Raw genomic sequence first — 20,073 nt, 5'->3', positions numbered from 1 at the left:
GCCACGTCGCACGACCGCGCAATTGTCTGTTAAAGCGACGCAGTCCAGAATCGCAAAAAGTACTCTGGTCTTTGGGCAGCAATATGGTCCGGGGGGTAAGTGGTTAATGCATAGAATGCTAACATTACAGCCCGACAGGGCTGTACACATGCCATGGTGCTTCCACAACAATTTTAGCTAAGGCTGCAGAAATTACCAGGAGGCACCACCTTTCAAAATTGCCGATTAAGGTCAATGCCACTCGGCAGCCACAAGCTAAATAATTGGCTCGCGTTTGCGGCAGTCCACTAAGTGTAAAATTAATGATCAACTAGTTAAAAAAAAGGAGACAGGGTTCAGGAGACAGCAGTAGTGCCTCAAGAATACCTATCCGTTGCTATAATGCCCTCCAAAAAGCAGTCCACGGCATTTCACGTTTTAAAAGGCGGTAAGCATTACCACCTGTCTGAAAGAGCCCTTACGTGGTTTAATGTGCCCGGGTGAAATGGCTAATGTCATACAAATGTAAGTTGCCATAGCAGTAAGTAGTCAAATACAACATTTCAGTAGTCCATTATTTGAAATGTTTTACATTTGCTATTGTGCTTTTGTAACTTTTAGCTTAAGCAAGGATACGTGTACCTTGGAAAAATCGGAAAATGTCATGTTTTCAGCCAATATTATCTGTGCATCTGTTAAAACAAATGGATGAATCTGCCTGTAGTTCTTTATTCATTCAAACATAGGCACTGTCAGTGTAATATTTTATCATCTTTGGATGAAATTGATATCAATAATTATTCTGTTATGGTAATAACACTATTGATGTATTCATGTTTTCTGCAAAGCTTTTCGAAAATAACTATACAAGCATATGCTTATTACATTAGGAAACAAAAATGTGTAATTTGTTTTAATCACTTGGATATGGAAGCACTCATGGAATGCTTAGACACACTAGGAAGAATACTGTACACTGTTATGATGTTAGAAGTTAATGGGCAATTTGAATGCAGCATGGGAGGCTTATTTTAGAAAATTTAGTAATACCCCCTTCCTTCTTGTTCCTTTCCTGGAATCATAAGCCCAATGAATAGCTTTTAGCAGGTTCAGGCTTCTTTTGGATGCTGGCAGTATTTCAGTGGGAATATTCTGGTTAGGCAACAGCTGTGAGATGGGATTTGTAAAGTAACATCCGGAAACAGAATTATCTTCTCTTCAATCAATTTGAAATAGTTAAAAACAAGAAAACCCAAGGGTAATCACAAAATTATATTTTTAGTAGGAAAACCATTCCCAGCATAACTGAAAAAGTGTCCGTAAGGCATGAGCACCCCAGATAGCAATACAATTGTCTAGCATAGTTAAAAGGCGTTAAAGTTTAAGGAGTACTTCTGATTTTGTTGAGAAAAAAAAAAAAACATTCCCCTCTGCATGATCAATATACATTGCAGGGATTTTACCAAACTTTGTTGCAGATTTCTACCTTTTGTTATGCTTAAGAATTAGCTGTGTGTGTCCATGTGCAAAGTGAATGGAAGTGATTATCAATCAGCTGCTGCACTTGCAAGGCTCTGCCTTCCTTTAGATGTTTTTAATTTGGAGTACGCAGCCAAAAATTAGATTTTTGTTGCAGTGGGTGCCTAAAATCTGACATGCATCTTGGTGCTGACTTCTGGGGAAATTGGTAACCCAATCACACAAGCAGGAAATTACACCTTTCAGACAGGTGGTAATGCTGACCGCCTTTTAAAACGTGAAATGCGGTGGACTGCTTTTTGGAGAGCATTATAGCAACAACGGATAGGTATTCAGGAGGCACTACTTCTGTCTCCTGAACCCTCTCTTCTCTTTTTAATTTTTTTAACTAGTTGATCATTCATTTTACACTTAGTGGACTGCAGCAAACGCAAGCCAATAATTTCGCTTGTGGCTGCCGAGTGGCATTGACCTTAATGGGCAAGTTTGAAAGGCGGTGCCCCCTGGTAATTTCTGCAGCCTTAGCTAAAATTGTGGTGGAAGCACCATGGCATGTGTACAGCCCTGTCAGGCTGTAATGTTAGAATTCTAGACATTAAGATAAAAATCTTTCTGTGTGCAGCAGGCGCCCCAGCACCCCCTAATACTTACCTGAGCCCCATCTCGGTCCAGCAATGTCCGCGAGCATCACAGGTGTCCAAGACTCTCCCTCCTGGTTGGCTGAGACACAGCAGCGGCGCCAATGGCTCCCGCTGCTGTCAAAGTCAGTCAGCCAATTAGGAGAAAGAGGAAGGGGCCAGGCCGCAGGTCTGTGTCTAAATGGACATATAGGGCTGTGACTCTACTCGGGTGCCCCCATAGTAAGCTGCTAGCTGTGATGGCACTCGACCGTAGGGAAAAGTCAGAAGCACAGAAAAGGGACCCAAGAAGAACAGGATCGTTTGTTATTTTTATTGAAAAACAAAAAAGAGAGACTTTACAATCACTTTAATATTTTAAAATTTAAAGGATGATCGTTTTAAATGGTATTAATCACAACTAATCCCTGCACTTTCCCATTGCAGAGCACAAAATATTTTAACCACAAAAAAGTACATATGACTCCACAGATATAGCACTATTTCAACATATTTTTTTTTTCTTTTCAGCGATAAAGTCCAAATGATTAAAGGGTCTTTGTGAGACTAATATTCTGTTCTCACTTGTTAAAAAAAACAATATCTAGTATATTCTCTTCGATGTTCTACTCCAAAGTCCATCTACTCGAATGTAATCCCCTTGCTAATACACACATGTAACACATTCTGACCAAAGCTGAGATTGTAAGCTAGGTAGGGCCATCAAACACCCATCTCACAGTAACACAATATACTGCGACGAGAAGTACATGACAGCATTTTTTGGCAGCATATGGTGTTAAAAGTGTATTAAGCTCTTATAGAACCACATTTGTATTTCTTATTGTAACACTCAAATTGTGCTATAGTAGTATCAGTTAATTTAACTCACTCTCCTCTCTCAACCACCTTGCCTTTAGGCTTATGCAGACATAAAATAGCATGAGGCATTCCACTTACTTGGAATTTTTTTTTAGAACTCATGCCACAAAGTTTGAACATACATTTTAAAGATATGCCTGTAGTATTAATTGTAAAAATGCAAAGCAACCATGCCTTTAAAATGGAACTACACGCTAATCAACTGAACACAAAAGGACAAAAAGAGTGGGGAGAGTGAATCTTTTTTTTTCAGTGCCAACTATCATTCCTTTCATCTACCAAGTCCCTGACACTGACTGCAGTCTGTGTATAAGACAATTCCCCTTAGAATACTATGAGTAAATCTTTTCATTAACCTGAAGGAACATGCAGCAGCATTCAGATACAGATGAGGAAGTGGTTAAGGCGAGATGTCTAAAATGATTGGATTGCTATACTAGACACAAAAAGTGTTGCAAATTACTCCTCACTCTCATTTCCTGGTTGTATTTTTAATGAGTTATCTAAAAGCAAAAAATTCTTAAAAAATGTGTGATACTATACTGTGACGTCGTCATTTTTGGATATGCTCAATATTTAGGGCTTCTAGGACTTGCAAAAGGAAGGCTCTATAGCCCACTGATAGGCAGTACATACTAAGAAAAACAACAGTGGACGCTAATAAAATTAGCCTACTGTGATTTTTCAATTTCATGCCCTAAATAAACACAATTGCTTCCGTTTGGAAGCTGAAATTAATGTAATCTTTTAGTAATTCAAGTCAAGCTGATACTACAGACAAAAAGAAAAAAAAAACTATTAACCTTTCAGCCACGTTTCTGAGCTCACCTGCAAGTGTTCACGGGCACACATTATAAGCACATTAAAACAGACCAGGAGAATACTTCTTGGCAGCTGTAAAAGTCCCTTGCAAGTCAGATAATTTATAATAATTTATTAAAAGGCTCCAAAACAAAACATCAAACAGAAGAGATCTACAGTCACATTCTATTCTACATTGCCTAATGACTAATTTGCAAAGGAGTGTGCAAGTCTTCACATGTAAAGCCAAAATCATTTGAGGACACTTTGATATAATGCCACAAAGGATATGAATGGAGGAGGCAGCAGGAGGAGAAGTGAATGACCACAATCTAATAAAAGTTTTAATATAAAAATAATAGTTTCCTTGTGCTAGGATAAAGGACTTACAATTCACCAGAAAAGACAACAGTAAACACACCACTGCTTCTATTCAATCATTGAATAAACTACAAATGCATTTTTCAACCCAAGAATTTACCCATTTCAAAATCTTCTATAGTACTGAAACAAAACATTTAGGTACACTTACTGTGAAAGCTGAAGTTTAGTGAAAAAATATACTGGGGGAAAAGTTCCAAGGTTATAACTTACTTATAATGAAGTGTATTCCACTTCATGCAGACCAATGGTGCTTGTAGAAATTTGCTGAGCATTTTCAGTTCATACCATATTTTTTCCAAACAAAAAACTAAAACTACCAATTACAAATAACTGAATAAAACTATACTGACTGATGAAATTTGTGCACAAGTGCCATTTATTATTATTATTATTGGTGGGCTCAGAACCCAATCTGATTAGCGTTGGCAATCTTAAGCTTCTCCATCTGGCAGCATTAAATGTTGTAACACTATACAAGTCAGCTGGACCTTGTTATTTATTGCTAAAGGCCTCTGTGTGAAATAACTTTACTTACACCTGAAATTCTTTAGCTATTACTCCGATAGTAAAGAGGAACATAGGTCATCCCCCAAACAGATTTCATATCATCCTAATTCTCAAACTACCCATCTGCCACAACAGAAGAAGCAGGATGGGACATGTCTCTTTGAAAGTCACTGACAGCCAGAGAAGGGACAAGGGGTGGGCAGGAGGGACTGCTGCCCTGGGCACTGTGGGTTTCATGTGAGGTCGGTGGGGCACCATAAGAAGATTGGGGGAGGGAGGCAATTGTGTTGAGAAGTGGAATTTGGGGATTGGCAGGGGGTAAGTATTCTTCTAGAAGGGCAAATTTGGTAGTGATTTGGGGGATTTTGTTGGGAGGGGGATGGAGAAAGAGGATTTGTACTATGATTTGTGATTTGAGGTATTAGCGCTATAAACGTAATATAGACACGGGGAATTTTTTTTTGGGGGGGGGGGGTTGTGCTAGTAGGGAAGATTGGAGAGTGTTTGTGCTAGAAGGAAGAATTGACGGGGGGGGGATTTGTGCAAGGATAAGGGATTGGGGGAGGGACATTTGTGTGGGAAGGGGGGTGGGATTTGGAGTGGGGGCAGAGGATGTGTGCTAGGAGGGTGATTTTTTTTTTAATTGTGCATGTGTGTGACCAGGAGGGGGCGGGGCAAAGATTTGGGCTGAAAGGGAGTATTTTAGCAAGGTTAATTTTTACTGGGAAGAGGGGGAATTTATGCTTGGGTGCTGAGCATGCAGACTTATACTATTTTTTTTTATATATTATTTAGAGGGAGGAGATTTTTGCGGACACATAATGCTTATACATCTTGGGGGGGGGGGGGTTGCAATGTTCACCCTGCTCTCTAGATTACCTTGTCCTAGCACTTCAGATAGCATGCAAACCTGAATGTTGCACAAACTGAGGGATTTACAGAAACAAAAAATAGGGAAGGAACAAAAAAATAGGCTAAGGGGTTTTGAAAAGTACAAATAAATAAAATACTTTTGATGAGATAAGCCAGTAATGAGCAGTGTCTTACCTTATGGTCGTATGGATTGTATGAATGGAAAAGTTGGGACAGCTCTTTGGTCCGCAGTTTTTTCTGAAAGACAAAAGGTAAAATACTTTTGACTTATAAAAATATCTGAAGTATTCTTGTGCAAGTTTAAAAATAAAGCCATTACTGTGCCTTAAAAAAAGTATTCATACCCCTTGAATTTTTCCACATTTTGTCATGTTACAACTAAAAATGTAAATGTATTTTATTGGGATTTTATGGGATAGACCAACACAAAGTGGCACATAATTGTAAAGTGGAAGAAAAACAATACTAAATAGTTTTCAAAACTTTTTACAAATAAATATCTAAAAACTGTGGCATGCATTTGTATTCAGCACTCTTAACTCTGACCCCCAACTAAAATCTAGTGGAACCAATTAACTTCAGACGTCACCTAATTAGTAAATGCATCTCACCTGTATGTAATTTAAACTCAGTATGAATACAGCTGTTCTGTGAAGCCTTCAGATATTTGTTAGATAACCTTAGTGAACAAACAGAATCATGAAAACCAAGGCAGGTCAGGGATAAAGTTGTGGAGAAGTTTACAGCAGGGTTAGGTTACAAAAAAATGCGCGATAGGGAAAGGACACATGGGGTAGAGATGAAAGAGTTTTGGGAGCACTGTCCAATGCATCATCCGAAAATCGAAAGAGTATGGCACAACTGCAAATCTACCAAGATATGATAATCTACCCAAACTGACAAGCTGGGCAAGGAGAACATTAATCAGAGAAGCAGCCAAGAGACCCATGGTAACTCTGGAGGAGCTGCAGAGATCCACAGCTCAGGTGGGAGAATCTGTCCACAGTACAACTATTAGTCGTGCACTCCACAAATCTGGCCTTTATGGAAAAATGGCAAGAAAACCATTGTTGAAAGAAAACCATAAGAAGTCCCGTTTGCAGTTTGTAAAATGCCATGTGGGGGGCACAAACATATGGACAAAGGTGCTCTGCTCAGATGAAACCAAAATGAAACACTTTTTTTTGGCCTAAAAGAAAAATGTTACGTGTGGCGGAAAACCAACACAACATCACCCTGAACACACCATCCCTACTGTGAAACATGGTGGCAGCATCATGTTGTGGGGATGCTGATCAGAGTTGATGGGAAGATGGATGGAGCCAAATACAGGGCAATATTAGAAGAAAACCAGTTAGAGTCTGCAAAAGACTTGAGACTGGGGTGGAAGTTCACCTTCAAGCAGGACAATGACCCTAAACCTACAGCCAGAGCTACAATGTAATGGTTTAGAGCAAAAGCATATTCATGTGTTAGAATGGTCCAAAGTCCAATCCTAAATCCAATTGAGAATCTGTGGCAAGACTTGAAAATTGCTGTGCACAGATGCTCTCCATCCAATCTGACAGAGCTTGAGCTATTTTGCAGTGGAGAATGGGCAAACATGTCACTCTCTAGATGTGCAAAGCTGGTAGAGACATCCCCAAAAAGACTTGCAGCTGTAATTGCAGGAAAATAAGGTTCTCTAAAGTATTGACTCGGGGGACTGAATACAAATGCACACAACACTTCACATATTTGTAAAACATTTTGAAATCCATTTTTTTTCTCCTCCCACTTCACAATTATGTGCCACTTTGTGTTGGTCTATCACATAAAATGTTAATAAAACACATTCACGTTTTTGGTTGTAACATGACAAAATTTGGAAAATTTCAAGGGGTATGAATACTTTTTCAAGGCACTGTCTGTAAGCTGTTTTCACTTTAACTTTAGTGTTGCCAGAAACAAGAGGTCTTTCCATATAAAATGGACAAGGAAGGTAAATGGATTGGAGCTGCTTAATGTAAAACAAGTAAGTGATTAATAATTAAGCCTGTTTTGTAAATAGAATTGCTTGTTAAGTGATCTACGAAAAAGGTACACAGTTTATACCACATTCCCTTTGAAGATCTCTTTACCTAATGATAGCAGAATAATCTGATCGTAAACATTACATCTGATGAGCAAATACCACTGACATATGTTGTTGAAAAGTGCCGTTTATTATTATTTTTTTTTTTTTCTAACACAATAAGGATATGTTTTACCATAAAAAAAAAAAAAAAAAGAATACAATATGAAAAAACTATATATAAATTTGACCTGCTACAATAGTAAAATGGTAAAAAAAAAATAATCTGTTTGATTATGCAGTGTTTAAGAGCTTTTAAAGGAATGGATCACATGTATCTAATAAGAAATGATTCTAAAGTTGAAATTTGAATTGCAGCTCCATTCAAACCTAACCAACTGCAGAGGAGCACAGGCTTAAAGCAGAGTTCTGCCTGGGGAAGAAAAAAAAAATCAGCAGCTACAATTATTGTAGCTGCTGACTTCTTAAAAATATGGACACTTAGCCATCCAGGGAGCCCGCAATGTCAGCACCCCAGCCGATTTTCGGATCGGCTGTCAGGTGCTGCCGCCACCATTCATCGTAAGGGAAATTGGCAGTGACGCCTTTTGGCTTCACAGCTGGTTTGCTACTGCACGAAGCATGCTAAGCTTTCTTACTTGCCCAGCGGCAGACGGAGGAGGCGGAAGGCCGAACTTCTGAAGGACGGTGCCATCTCCTGGAGGTGGGGAAGGGTACCTGTCAAAAACCGGTACCCGTTCCTCCCTGAAAGATGCCAAATGTGGCACTGGGAGAGAAGCAGATAAGGGGAAATAAAAATGTACATATGTGACACGGTCTGTTGATAGCATTAACACAGCAGTATTTATTTTTTCGAGTCTCCCAGTAACAGTTGTATTACCTGTTGATCCTACCAGTAAGTTGAATTCACAAAGCTTACACACCAGAATAAAGACCCTGATTTCCCCCCCAAAATTTTTTTTTTCAGCTGAGCCCAATAATATTTGAAAATGAGTCACATACATTACTTGAAGATTCTTATTCTTGTGCTAAAGCTTCATAACTTAAACTGCTTGTATTCCTGACATTTAACAACATGGCTGATAAAACTGCGACAGGCAGATTTCAGCTTTTATTTTTATCATTCTATGGAGAATCCACTAGATGGCAGGTAATATAGAATTTGTATTTCCTGCACAATTTCGGTCTCCAAATGAAGATATGGATGACTCATTTAATGTTTAATATCGCAGCTGAAAGGCCATGCTTAGCCTGTCATGGGTGTGCTAGCGGTCAGGACTGACTTGCTAACCAACATTCTAGATAGTGGGAATGATCTGGCACAGAAATGTAAACTGTCTGAACCTTGCCAAAATGAAGACTCGTGATTAGTGTTGGTCTTTATTAATACCCCGTGCCCTTTTTCTGCTTGTCATGTTTGGAGGGAGATTGGCTAGGACCTTGGACCCCTTTCACACTGAGGCGCTGTAACGTTAAAAATAGCGCCTGCACAAAGCTCTGAAAGAGCCGCTGCTGTCTCTCCAGTGTGAAAGCCCAGAGAGGCTCACATTGGAGCGGTGCGCTAGCAGGATAGTAAAAAAAAAGTCCTGCTAACAGTATCTTTGGAAAGTTGAAGCAGCAGTTTGTATACCGCTCCTGCCCATTGAAATGAATGGGCACTGCACCTATACATCAGGCAAAGCGCTGCTGCAGCGGCGCTTTGCGAGTGGTTTTAACCCTTTTTCGGATGCTAGCAGGGGTTAAAAGCGCTCCGCTAGTGGCCGAACAGCACCACAAAATTGGCGGTAAAGCGCCGCTAAAAATACCTGTGCTTAAACGCCGACGCACCCACCGCCCCAGTGTGAAAGGGGCCTTACTGTTTTGCTTTGAGCGCCATTTATACAAGAAGTGTCATTCCTTGGAGCGAGCCGTTTCCTCTATATATGGAATTGCCCAAGATGGTTTAATGCCAAAATTTGGGCATAGTTCTTAGTCTTCGCTTGGGACCTGGATGTCTTTACAAATCCATCAACAGGATTCCTTTTCTGACTATCTGATGAGCCTTGTTTGACTTTTGGGTCATTGTTGGAGGTGAGCGGCCAATTCATAAATTTAACAGTCGATGTTTGGATTAAGGTTTTGTCTGTTTTTTATTCTATCAAGTTATCCCATGAGGTTTTTACCTCTATATAAACTGACTCCTACCATTGGGCTTTAGTTGGACTTTTATTCACATTTATTTGTATGTTTGGATACTTATTATATTCATTCTTTGAGTACGTATATTTTATGATATAAGAGGGAGGCAGGGCAAGAATGTGAATGAGTGATATGAAGGCTGATGGGAACCTACAAAGGGGGTGAGAACAGGAATGTGAAGGGGGCTGGGGATTGCGTTGTGAAGGGGGTTCTAAAAAAAAAGGGGGGTGCAGACAAGAATATAAAGGGGGGCTATAAAGGGGGTGAGCACAGGAATGTGAAGGGGGATGCTATAAAGGGGATGAGCACATGACAAAAACATACCACCAAGGCAACAAAGGAGTGGCTCGAGAAGAAGCACATTAAGGTCATGAAGTGGCCTAGCCAGGCTCCAGACCTTAATCCTATAGAACATTTATGGAGGGAGTGGAATCTTTACGTTGCTTAAAGTTTTAGAGCAGATCTGTAAAGAGGAGTGGACCAAAATCCCTCCTGAGATGTGTGCAAACCAACTACAAGAAACGTTTTACCTTTGTGCTTGCCAACTAGGGTCTCTCCACCAAATACTAAGTCATGTTTTGCTTGGGGATCAACAATTTATTTTACTCACTAGATTGCAACTTAATTATTTTTTTAGTTTTTTGTGTTTTTCTGAATTGTTGGTCTATATTCTGTCTTTATCATTTAAAATACACATATGATAACAATTATAGACCCTTTATTTCTTTGTAAGTGGGCAAACTTACAAAATATTCAGGGGATCAAATAAATATTTCCCCACTGTATTTCCCCTTGCCATAGCCCCTCAGATGACCCTATTTTTTAATTAAGGCTACCTCAGATGAACTTCTTGAGATAAGCGGAGTGCTACTGCAGTCTATATTATAGCGGAGAGAGAACACTTTAAAAACAGACAGCTGGAATGAGACTGGTCTTAGTGGACAGCACAGACTCATTTCATTCCACCAGTTTTAAAAAGCCTGTCCCACATCTGTGTTATATGGTGACATTAGAACAAGCACAGGAAAACAATTTGATCCTTTTCCTGCCTATAATAGTTTATACACTGTGTGATGGATCTGGTCACCCTGACCTCATGTACCGGTAACACTGAATGGCTGTATCATTCAGACAAATTAAACAAGATAAACACAAGAGTTGTATTTTCCCTCATAGGTTGAAGGGGAATTTGTAGCTATTACAATATCTTTTCCTTAGCCTTGTATCTTCTGAATTTTCTAAAGCAGAAATGGAATTGATTTTCCATTTCAATCAATCTTATTCACAGACAGACAATCTTTTCAGTGAACATATTCCTACAGAAAATTGGTGTATAAAGCTGTGTATAGGCACTTTGTTTTTAAGCCTTTATAAATTTGAGATTACTTATGTTTACAAAGTCATCAAATCTAAACGCTGGAATCATCTTTTGGGTTAAAGCACTTTTAAACCCTATAACTTATTCTCTTTTTCTTACAAGTTTGCTTTTAAATATAGGTATACAAATCTAGAGGATGTGATAAATAAAACACAACAGTATAAAACATAAATCCTTACATGGACTACCCCTGCACACTGGGCTGTAATCTACCATTAATATTTTGGTTGTCAAAAACCCTGATTTATTCCCCAGGCAAAACTTTTTTTTGTACAGACTAAAGCCTAGCACATACTATTTTTTTTTTTCCGTTGTTCATTCAACCAGCAGGACTAAAACAATAATAAAAAAACTGACAGTTCAGGAGGAGCCACAGTACTAACTATCCAATGTTAGTACATCGATCTCCCCTGTTGTGCTACTGTGTTCTGACAGGGGGACTCCCCCCAAACCAGAGCACAGAGCGCGCATCTGGAGCGGTTGGTAGACCTTTTCCAGTCATGCCCCATCGCCAGAAGCCAGCCGAACGGCTGTCTTCTGTAGGACCAGCTGCAGTACACACGGATCGAATGTCAGACGGTTTCTATCAAACCGACCCATGCCACCCGACATTTAGCCTGCGTTTGGGGCTTAGGAGAGGTTTGGGACCTCTATTAGGTTTATTGTCGTCTGTTTATCCATTTCCTGATCCAGTGTCAGTGAGAGGTCACAATGGAAAATTTCTCCAATAAGGAAAGAGGCCTCAACAAAAACACCTTTTTCAGAGTGGACTAGTTACAGCATGTGAAATAATTTTTTTATGGTGTGTTGTGTCTCAATAAACCATTTTTCCCTTGTGGTTGCTTGTCAATGTGTCAGCCACTAAAAAATGAAGGGACAGTGCCCCAGATAGTCACAAAAGGTAAATAAAAATCTACAGAAGTTCCATCTCCTCCCAAGTCTATTTAAAAATAGGTTTTAGCTGCAGTGTCATTTGACCACAGGGAAAAAAAAATACTACTACATTTTCCTAAAACCAGACCTGCCAAAGGAAACACAGTGGCATTGCTCCATGAGAAATATCAGCAGAGCAGAATAAACAAGTGCAAAGAGCTGGCTGCCCTTTCAACCTGCTTCACTAGCTACCTGTCAAATGTTAGCATTATACCAGGTGACTATATAATACAGAACATAGTGGGGATTTACTAAAACTGGAGAGTGCAAAATCTGGTGCAGCTGTGCCAATCAGCTTCTAACTGGAAGCCGATTGGTTTCTATGCAGAGCTGCACCAGTGTTTGCACTCTTCGGTTTTAGTAAATCAAACCCTATGCAATGTTGATCATAGCTGTACTGTGAGCAACATACAAAATGTGTAAGCTGCCCAAGGTTAGGAACATTTGGGATAATAGGATTATGTTGCGATTCCTTAAGACTGACGATCCAAATTTGTCCTGCGACATTGGTCCTACTTCAATGAACAGGATATGATTTTGCTCTGACTTTGAGATAGTCCAACTTGTCTTTTGACCAGTCAAAACAATCCCAACGTGACAAATTCCTTTTCCTGCTGCTGTAATCACCATGTCGGGTTTCAAAAGTCGGAAAGGTTTGGACAATCGTCCAACTTCAATTATTTTGAATGGGCTGAAAACAGTCGGGGATCTATGTAGAGCAGGAACCTTTTTCAAAATTGGACTGACTTTTGTCTGACCAGTTAAGATGGCTCTCATAGGAAACCATTGATTTGTACAGGTCATGCGACAGGTGCTCCCAAAGTCGGAGTGTATGTTGCACAAGTGTGAACCAGGCCTTAGGGACCTTCGATTGTAAGCTCCTTGAGGGCAGGGACTGATGTGAATATACACACACACATATTATATATATATATATATATATATATATATATATATATATATATATATATATATATATATATATATATAGCACTCCATAAATTGATGGTGCTATATAAGTACCTGTAATAAAAATAAATTCTGCTTTATTTTTCGAACAGTAAATAAATGGACTTCATTAAAAAAAAATCAGATATGCTTGTAAAACAGTTTATATATTAATATCTTCCATGTGTGTTAAAGTTGCATAACCCTGTGTATATACATAGTTTGTGATTTTACATGTACAGTACATGAATGCAGTTAGTTAGAAAAACAGGCTCTTTTTTTCTTTTCTAGAGCTACACAATGTCTGTGCAGTATTTATTTAAAAAAAAAATGTGCAAAAGAAAAATGTAATGACCTGAATGCATCATTGGGGCAAAATACTATAATATGCATCACAATTAGAAAATTCACGTCACCTGTTTATACACACAACCACAAAAATTTTATCAGTGCCAGAGCATAACCACCACCTCACTAGTGCGTAAATTAGGGGAAGAATATAGCAATACTGATTAATTGCATTCTTTCTCCAATCAGTACAGGGAGTTAGACGTCTAATGATCCGCCTGCAGACGACATAATGTGAAGCTGCATCATTAGGGCCATCTATGATTAGAGAAAAAAGGTTGGCTCCCTCATCCCTTCTGATTGACATCCGATTGTTGGATTGTGGTGTTTCTAAGGTGTGCACCATCTTTAGGCATAAAAAGAATAGTTCCCTTGCAGCCTTAACTCAAGGCTTAAATCCCAATTACAACATAACTTAGAAACAGGCAGAACATTTATAGCACAGTTATAGTCCAAACGAAAAATCATATTAATTTCCACATTGTTTGCACAATTATTGCTAGCCTACTTCTATTAACCACTTGGGATCCGCCTGCCGTCAATTGACGGCTACAGTGCGGATCCCAATCTCCAAAGTGCCGTCAATTGACGTCCGCCCCTTAGGGCGGTCCCCGCGCGCGCTCCAGAGCGCGCTGCGGGGAAAATCTGTGTTGGCCGTGTCCCTCGGACACAGCCAATTACAGATCGCCGCGAACGGCCAATCAGAGTGGCCGTTCGCGAGGCGATCTGTGCGGCCAATGAGAGAGGATCTCATATGTAAACATATGAGATCATCTCTCATTGCCGTTTTACACAGAGACAGCGGTGCTGTCTCTGGAGAGGAGACCGATCTGTGTCTCTTGTACATAGAGACACAGATCGGTCACCCCCCCAGTCACCCCCCCCCTCCACCTACAGTTAGAACACTAAGCAGGGATACATTTAACCCCTTCCTCACCCCCTAGTGTTAACCCCTTCAATGCCAGTCACATTTATACTGTAATTAGTGCATATTTATAGCACTGATTGCAGTATAAATGTGAATGGCGCCAAAAATGTGTCCGATGTGTCCGCCATAACGTCGCAGTCCCATTAAAAATCGTAGATCGCCGCCATTTCTAGTAAAAAAAATAAATAAAAATAAAATAATTCTGTCCCCTATTTTGTAAGCGCTTTAACTTTTGCGCAAACCAGTCGCTTATTGCGATTTTTTTTTTTTTTTTACCAAAAATATGTAGAAGAATACATATCGGCCTAAACTGAGAAAAAAAATGTTTTTTTGTTTTTTTTAAATTGGGATATTTATTATAGCAAGAAGTAAAAAATATAGTATTTTTTTCAAAATTGTCTCACTTTTTTGTTTATAGCGCAAAAAATAAAAACCGCACAGGCGATCAAATACCACCAAAAGAAAGCTCTACTTGTGGGGAAAAAAGGACGTCAATTTTGTTTGGGAGCCACGTCGCACGACCGCGCAATTGTTAGTTAAAGCGATGCAGTGCCGAAAGCTGAAATTTCACCTGGGCAGGAGGGGGGTATATGTGCCCAGTAAGCAAGTGGTTAATCTGACAAATCTTGAAGTCTGTAAATGTATTTTGTGAAGATCCCCACACATTTCCTTGATTTCTGTGACACATGTTCACTATTCCATGTAAGCACTGATGAGTCACACATTTTACAGAACCTGCCTTCTGATCTACAGAGGTCCTGAGAGGAGGAGTTTCAGGAGGGAGAGTCGGTACAGGAATCACTGCTGGCAGACAGCAAGGTACAATGTGATATGTAATCCTTAGAAATTGAAAGTAAGACTCTAGATGTGGGAAGGGCAAATTTAAGCTTAAAGGGGTTGTAAAGGTAAACTTTTTTTACCTTAATGCATCCTATGCATTAAGGTAAAAAAACATCTGACAGCACCGCCCCCCCCCCCCCCGTTTTACTTACCTCACCGTTCGAAAGTCCCGGGCGCGTGCTTGTCATCCTGTTCGGTTCCCAGCCTGGCCGTTGATTGGCTAGGCTGGGATGATTGATAGCAGTGCAGCCATTGGCTGGCGCTGCTGTCAATCACAGCGGATGACGCGGCATGCCGGGGCCGAGTGATAGTCGGCGGCTATGGCTGCCGCTGTATCACGGGAGCATGCTCGCAAAAGCTTTGCTCCATGTGAGCTCGCTCGCATGAAGGTAGAAAGTTTTTGCGAGGAGGAGCCGAGACAGCCGCCGAGGGACCCCAGAAGACAGGATTCGGGGGCCACTCTGTGCAAAACGAGCTGCACAGTGGAGGCAAGTATAACATGTTTGTTATTTTAAAAAAATCTGCCTTTAGTGTTCCTTTAACTTTAAAAGGTAATGTTAAGATCTGCATACAAGGTCTACAGCTTTAGATCTATTTATAGTTTTGTATTTAGTTTCCACTAAAACTAACCTCTGCTTACCCTAGGCATATTCCTCATTGTGTAACAGATTTACATAATGAACATACATTTATTTTTAGTACTTTGTGATAATTGGTATTGAACAATGTTACAGTAACACGGTAGTAAAAACAGAATCCATAGCAAGGTCCACAGCCCTGGAAGCCACAGTTCTGTCCTCAAAGTACTCATGTCTTGCCCCTCTACAACACTGACAGTAGGCAGGTTAACTCCCCTGGTTGCATCCAAGATGCTGTAAATATTTCTCCTAGGTTCAGGCTTTATGCCAGTTTGTACCTCTAGGGGGAGTGCTGGGAGTCCTGCTGGGAGGACTTGATGAGCCCAGCTGTATCAGGTAAACTCGTTAGGTCCTCTACAAAAACTCCCAGCATGCAGATATGCTCCAACCTGGAACCAGACCTGTGTGAATAGTCTGGGGAGTGATCTTTGTGCGGTGAGACAAAGCCTGTGTGGCTACTATTACCAAAACTCTAACCAGCAGGGAGTTAGGGACTGGGGCAACACTAGGCTGTACCCAGGCGTTAATTAGGGACACCTATGTGTTTAGTAAGCAGTCAAGTGACCAGGATTTATTTTTGTATTTCTTTTGTTTCTGTCACATTTGTTTTGTATATAGTTCAAATAAAATCCGCACCTTTTTGTTTTCCTCCTACCATCGTCTGCTGTGCCCAATTGTTTTTTGTGTGCTGAACCCGTCCAGGGGGTCACACACACCCGCTGACGGGCTAACCCCCTCACAACACATAGAAGCATTATCAGTGTGCGCTTGTAGGACCAGCTACAGATAGTTTGAATCACGACGATTCAATAGGGAGCAGCCGAGATTCAAACCATGTACGGGCAGGCTGAATGTACCCAAGTTGATTGCCTGATCAGCTTGGGTACAACCAACCTGTCAGATTTTTTATGCGATTATAGCCACTGTGTTACACCCACCAGCCCCCCCCCCCCCCCACTGCCAGAACACAATGGCTCCACGGATGGATTCCCCCATCAACACTGACTGTGTTGATGGGGGAATAAAGTGTTATTTTTTTCTGAAATCCATGGTTGCAGGAAAGAAAATCGCTCCTTCTAAGGCTGGCTTAAGAAGACGTATTAAAGACTACAGGTTTTATTAAGGATTTTGTGTAAGTGGCAAATTATATTAATAGAAGGATGTTGCAGGGGCATTGACCACTTTCAACATTGGTATATGCATATATCTAATCTCTTGCTTTCAGAAAAAAAGGTCCCATTATCAAAAATACAGACACTGTGGAAAAACAAACAGCTATTAAGATACAATATGGACATACTTCATCACAGATAAGTGATTTGACTGCAGCTATAGGGGCCAAATTATTTTACTAAACTTTAGCTTTAAAGGGGTAGTAAAGGCAAAGTTGTTTTTATCTTAATGCATTCTATGCATTAGGCTTAATTTCCACTGGCGTTTTTACAGCCACTGTTAGGCTTTTTTACAGCTTAAAAACGCCTGTCCATGTTTATTTTGTAAAAAAAAAAAAAAAAAAAAAAAAAAAAAATGTGAGCGGCAGCTTTAAAAATGCCGCGGTCGCGTTTTTGAGCGTTTTCGCGCGTTTTTTAACGTCTGCCGTTTTTACAGCTCTACTCTGGAGCTTCAGAACGCCCTGGTCCCGCGTTTTTTTTACAGCTCAAAAACGTCTATGCCACTTGCAGCTCAAAAACGCCTATGTGGGAATGAAGCCATAGAATAACATGGACAGGCGTTTTTAAGCTGTAAAAAACGCTCAGAAACGTGGCTGTAAAAACGCCAGTGGAAATGAGGCCTAAAGATACAAAACCTTTTGTGTGCTGCAGCCCCCCCCTCACACTTAGCTGAGGTCCCTCTCTGTCCAGTGATGTCCATGAGTGCTTCAGCCATTTGAGATTCTCTTTCCTGATTGGCTGAGACACAGCAGTAGTGCCAATGGCTCCCACTGCCTTCTATGGCTAGGTCGGGGGTCCGTGTCTGAATAGACACAAGGAGTGGTGACTTGGCTCAGGTGCCCCCATAGAAATCTTCTTGCTGTGGGGGGGCACAAAACAGGAGGGAGGGGCCAGAACCACAGAAGAGGGACCCCAGAAGAGGAGGATTCAGGCTGCCCTGTACAAATGCACTGCAACAAATCAGGTATGTATAGCATGTTTGTTATTTTTATAGGGAAAAAAATACCATCACTTTAAATATAATAAATGACTTGACCATAAAATAATAATCAAACTAATTTACTACACAGATATGACTTGCACATATATGAAATGACTTATTATAGAGGTCTGGTAGGCATGCTTGCTTTGTTTGATTACAGCTTTACTTTCACCAATGAGGCTGCACTATACAAACAGTCCATGGCCCAGTGCAAACCAAAAACAAATTAGTCTGAAGTGGGTGGACAAACACAACCGCCAGCATTATTCACCTTAATCGCTTTCTGTTTTTAAGTGAAGCAAAACAGTAATTGCTGTTCTTCACACGCTACAAATAGTATTCTGAAAGATTCTCTCACCTATATGAATTGCTATGGGTACATAAATATTTGGCAGGCATACAGCAAGGGGCTGATTATAAGCCCATTACATGAACAGAATGTTTAATATTAGGCTGGAATGTTAGGACACTATCATTAACTGCAGTTAGCACTCAGTGCTTTCTGCAAACACACAGAGGGCAACATTTTGAAGTTGCATTTATATAAAACATATGTCATTTCTGATTAATTCCAAGGGTTACAGAAAACTGTCAGGTGCCAATTGTGGGCTCATTCACACCAGATACACTTGGAAATGCACAATTTAAGATACAGCACATCAATCGTGGGGCGTGTTTTTTTTTTTTTTTTCTTAAAGACACATTGGGTTTTTATAGAAAAATATGTCGCAACACACCAAAATGCAAATCATCACATTTGGTATAAATTAAAATCAGCTCCTAAAGATGAATGGCACCAAACATTAACATTGGCTTATTATTTTCCATCTGAAGAGCCTACATTTTTTTTTTTAGTTTCTGGGGTTTGGCCAATTATCTTTTTTATAAAGGACAGAGCATAGCATGTTTGTATGGGAATATGGGAAGTGTGAGGAAGTTTTCAGTACACATAGCTGACATACACTAGAATAATGTAATAAAGGTGGTGCAAACGGATGTCAGATATTGTCTGGCTGATAAAAGAAGGGAGGTGATGAACCAAAACAGGTGCAACAAATTTATCAGATTCATTTTTTTTGTTTTTGGACTTTCTAGCACTCTCGTGCTTCAGGAACTAGAACCTATGTTCCAGAAAGGAACAAAATAGGCAACACAAAGAAGGTTTCTAGGTTCCAAAAGTGGACTTCATCTATCAAAATAAGAATCATATGTAATTATATATATTGTTGCTGATGATAGAGTGTTAATATTTGTAAGATTGTATTGACTGTAGTTAATATGATAGAGTGTTACTCTTTAAAACATTCTACTTAAAGGGGTTGTAAAGGAAAATAATTTGTTTCCATAATAAGCATCCTTTACCTGCAGACATTCCTCGTTTCACTTCCTCATTGTTTGTTTTTGCTCAGAAGTTGCTCTATTTCTTCTCTGTTCTGTTCACTTCCTGCTTGTCTGATTTTACTGACCACCGTGAAGGGAGGCTTTACTGCGGTGGTCAGTGACGTGCTCACCGCCTCCTGGGAACTACATCTGTGTGGCAGGACGCTCTCTATGTGTTAGAGACTTCAAGGAGGTGTGAATTACTGGGCGTGCCGCAATTCATACTGGGAAATGTAGTTCTTGAACGAGCGATGCAAACCAGGAAGTGAAAGAGAATAGAAACTAGAATGCCGGAGGTGATATAGGTGAAGGAATTTAATAGGTATTTACTCGTTTTTGAACAGAATCATTACACTATTCTGTCTGTCTACCTTGCAGACATAAATTTTAGACAAAAAAAAAATTCCTTTATAACTCATTTAACTATACAATGTAATCCACTCACTGTTGTCCACAGTCAATCACAAGGCAAGAAGACCCGATGGGGAATTAGTCACTCAGTTCCCCATCGGGAACAAAATTTGTTAGTACCCTTAAAGCCGATTGAAACAAACATTCAATCCTCCAGAAAAGTGATGAGATTAAAAGCAATTGTCGTATGTATCCCTGCATACCTTTGGTATAGTGTAAAGAAAAGAATGCGTGAAAAGAAAAACTATTGCTTATTCTACAAAGATATTCTAACACAGCTTGTACAGATTTGTTGCTATCCCTAGAAAAAATTCTAAATAATTGGACCAAAGCAATATTTA

The 20,073-nt window shown here is 39.9% G+C and overlaps 1 protein-coding gene across 3 annotated transcripts in view; it reads right to left on the bottom strand.

Annotated features, from left to right (window-relative positions):
• The window catches only part of CDKAL1 (CDK5 regulatory subunit associated protein 1 like 1), a 947,145-nt gene that overhangs the window by 221,710 nt on the left and 705,362 nt on the right, over window positions 1-20,073 (bottom strand). For 2 of the 3 annotated variants that reach the window (XM_040353783.1, XM_040353784.1), the window contains exon 13: window positions 5,520-5,759. In XM_040353783.1, the coding sequence (XP_040209717.1) occupies window positions 5,535-5,759 (225 nt within the window). In that variant the 3' untranslated portion in view covers window positions 5,520-5,534. Of the gene's footprint in view, window positions 1-5,519; window positions 5,760-20,073 lie in introns of those variants that run through there. The other variant, XM_040353785.1, reaches the window with a different exon arrangement.

This window comes from Rana temporaria, chromosome 5 (assembly GCF_905171775.1).
Source record: "Rana temporaria chromosome 5, aRanTem1.1, whole genome shotgun sequence".
In the NCBI taxonomy this organism is placed as follows: Eukaryota; Metazoa; Chordata; class Amphibia; order Anura; family Ranidae; genus Rana; species Rana temporaria.
Note: the sequence above shows the minus strand (reverse complement) of the source record. Positions and strands in the feature narration are given on the sequence as shown.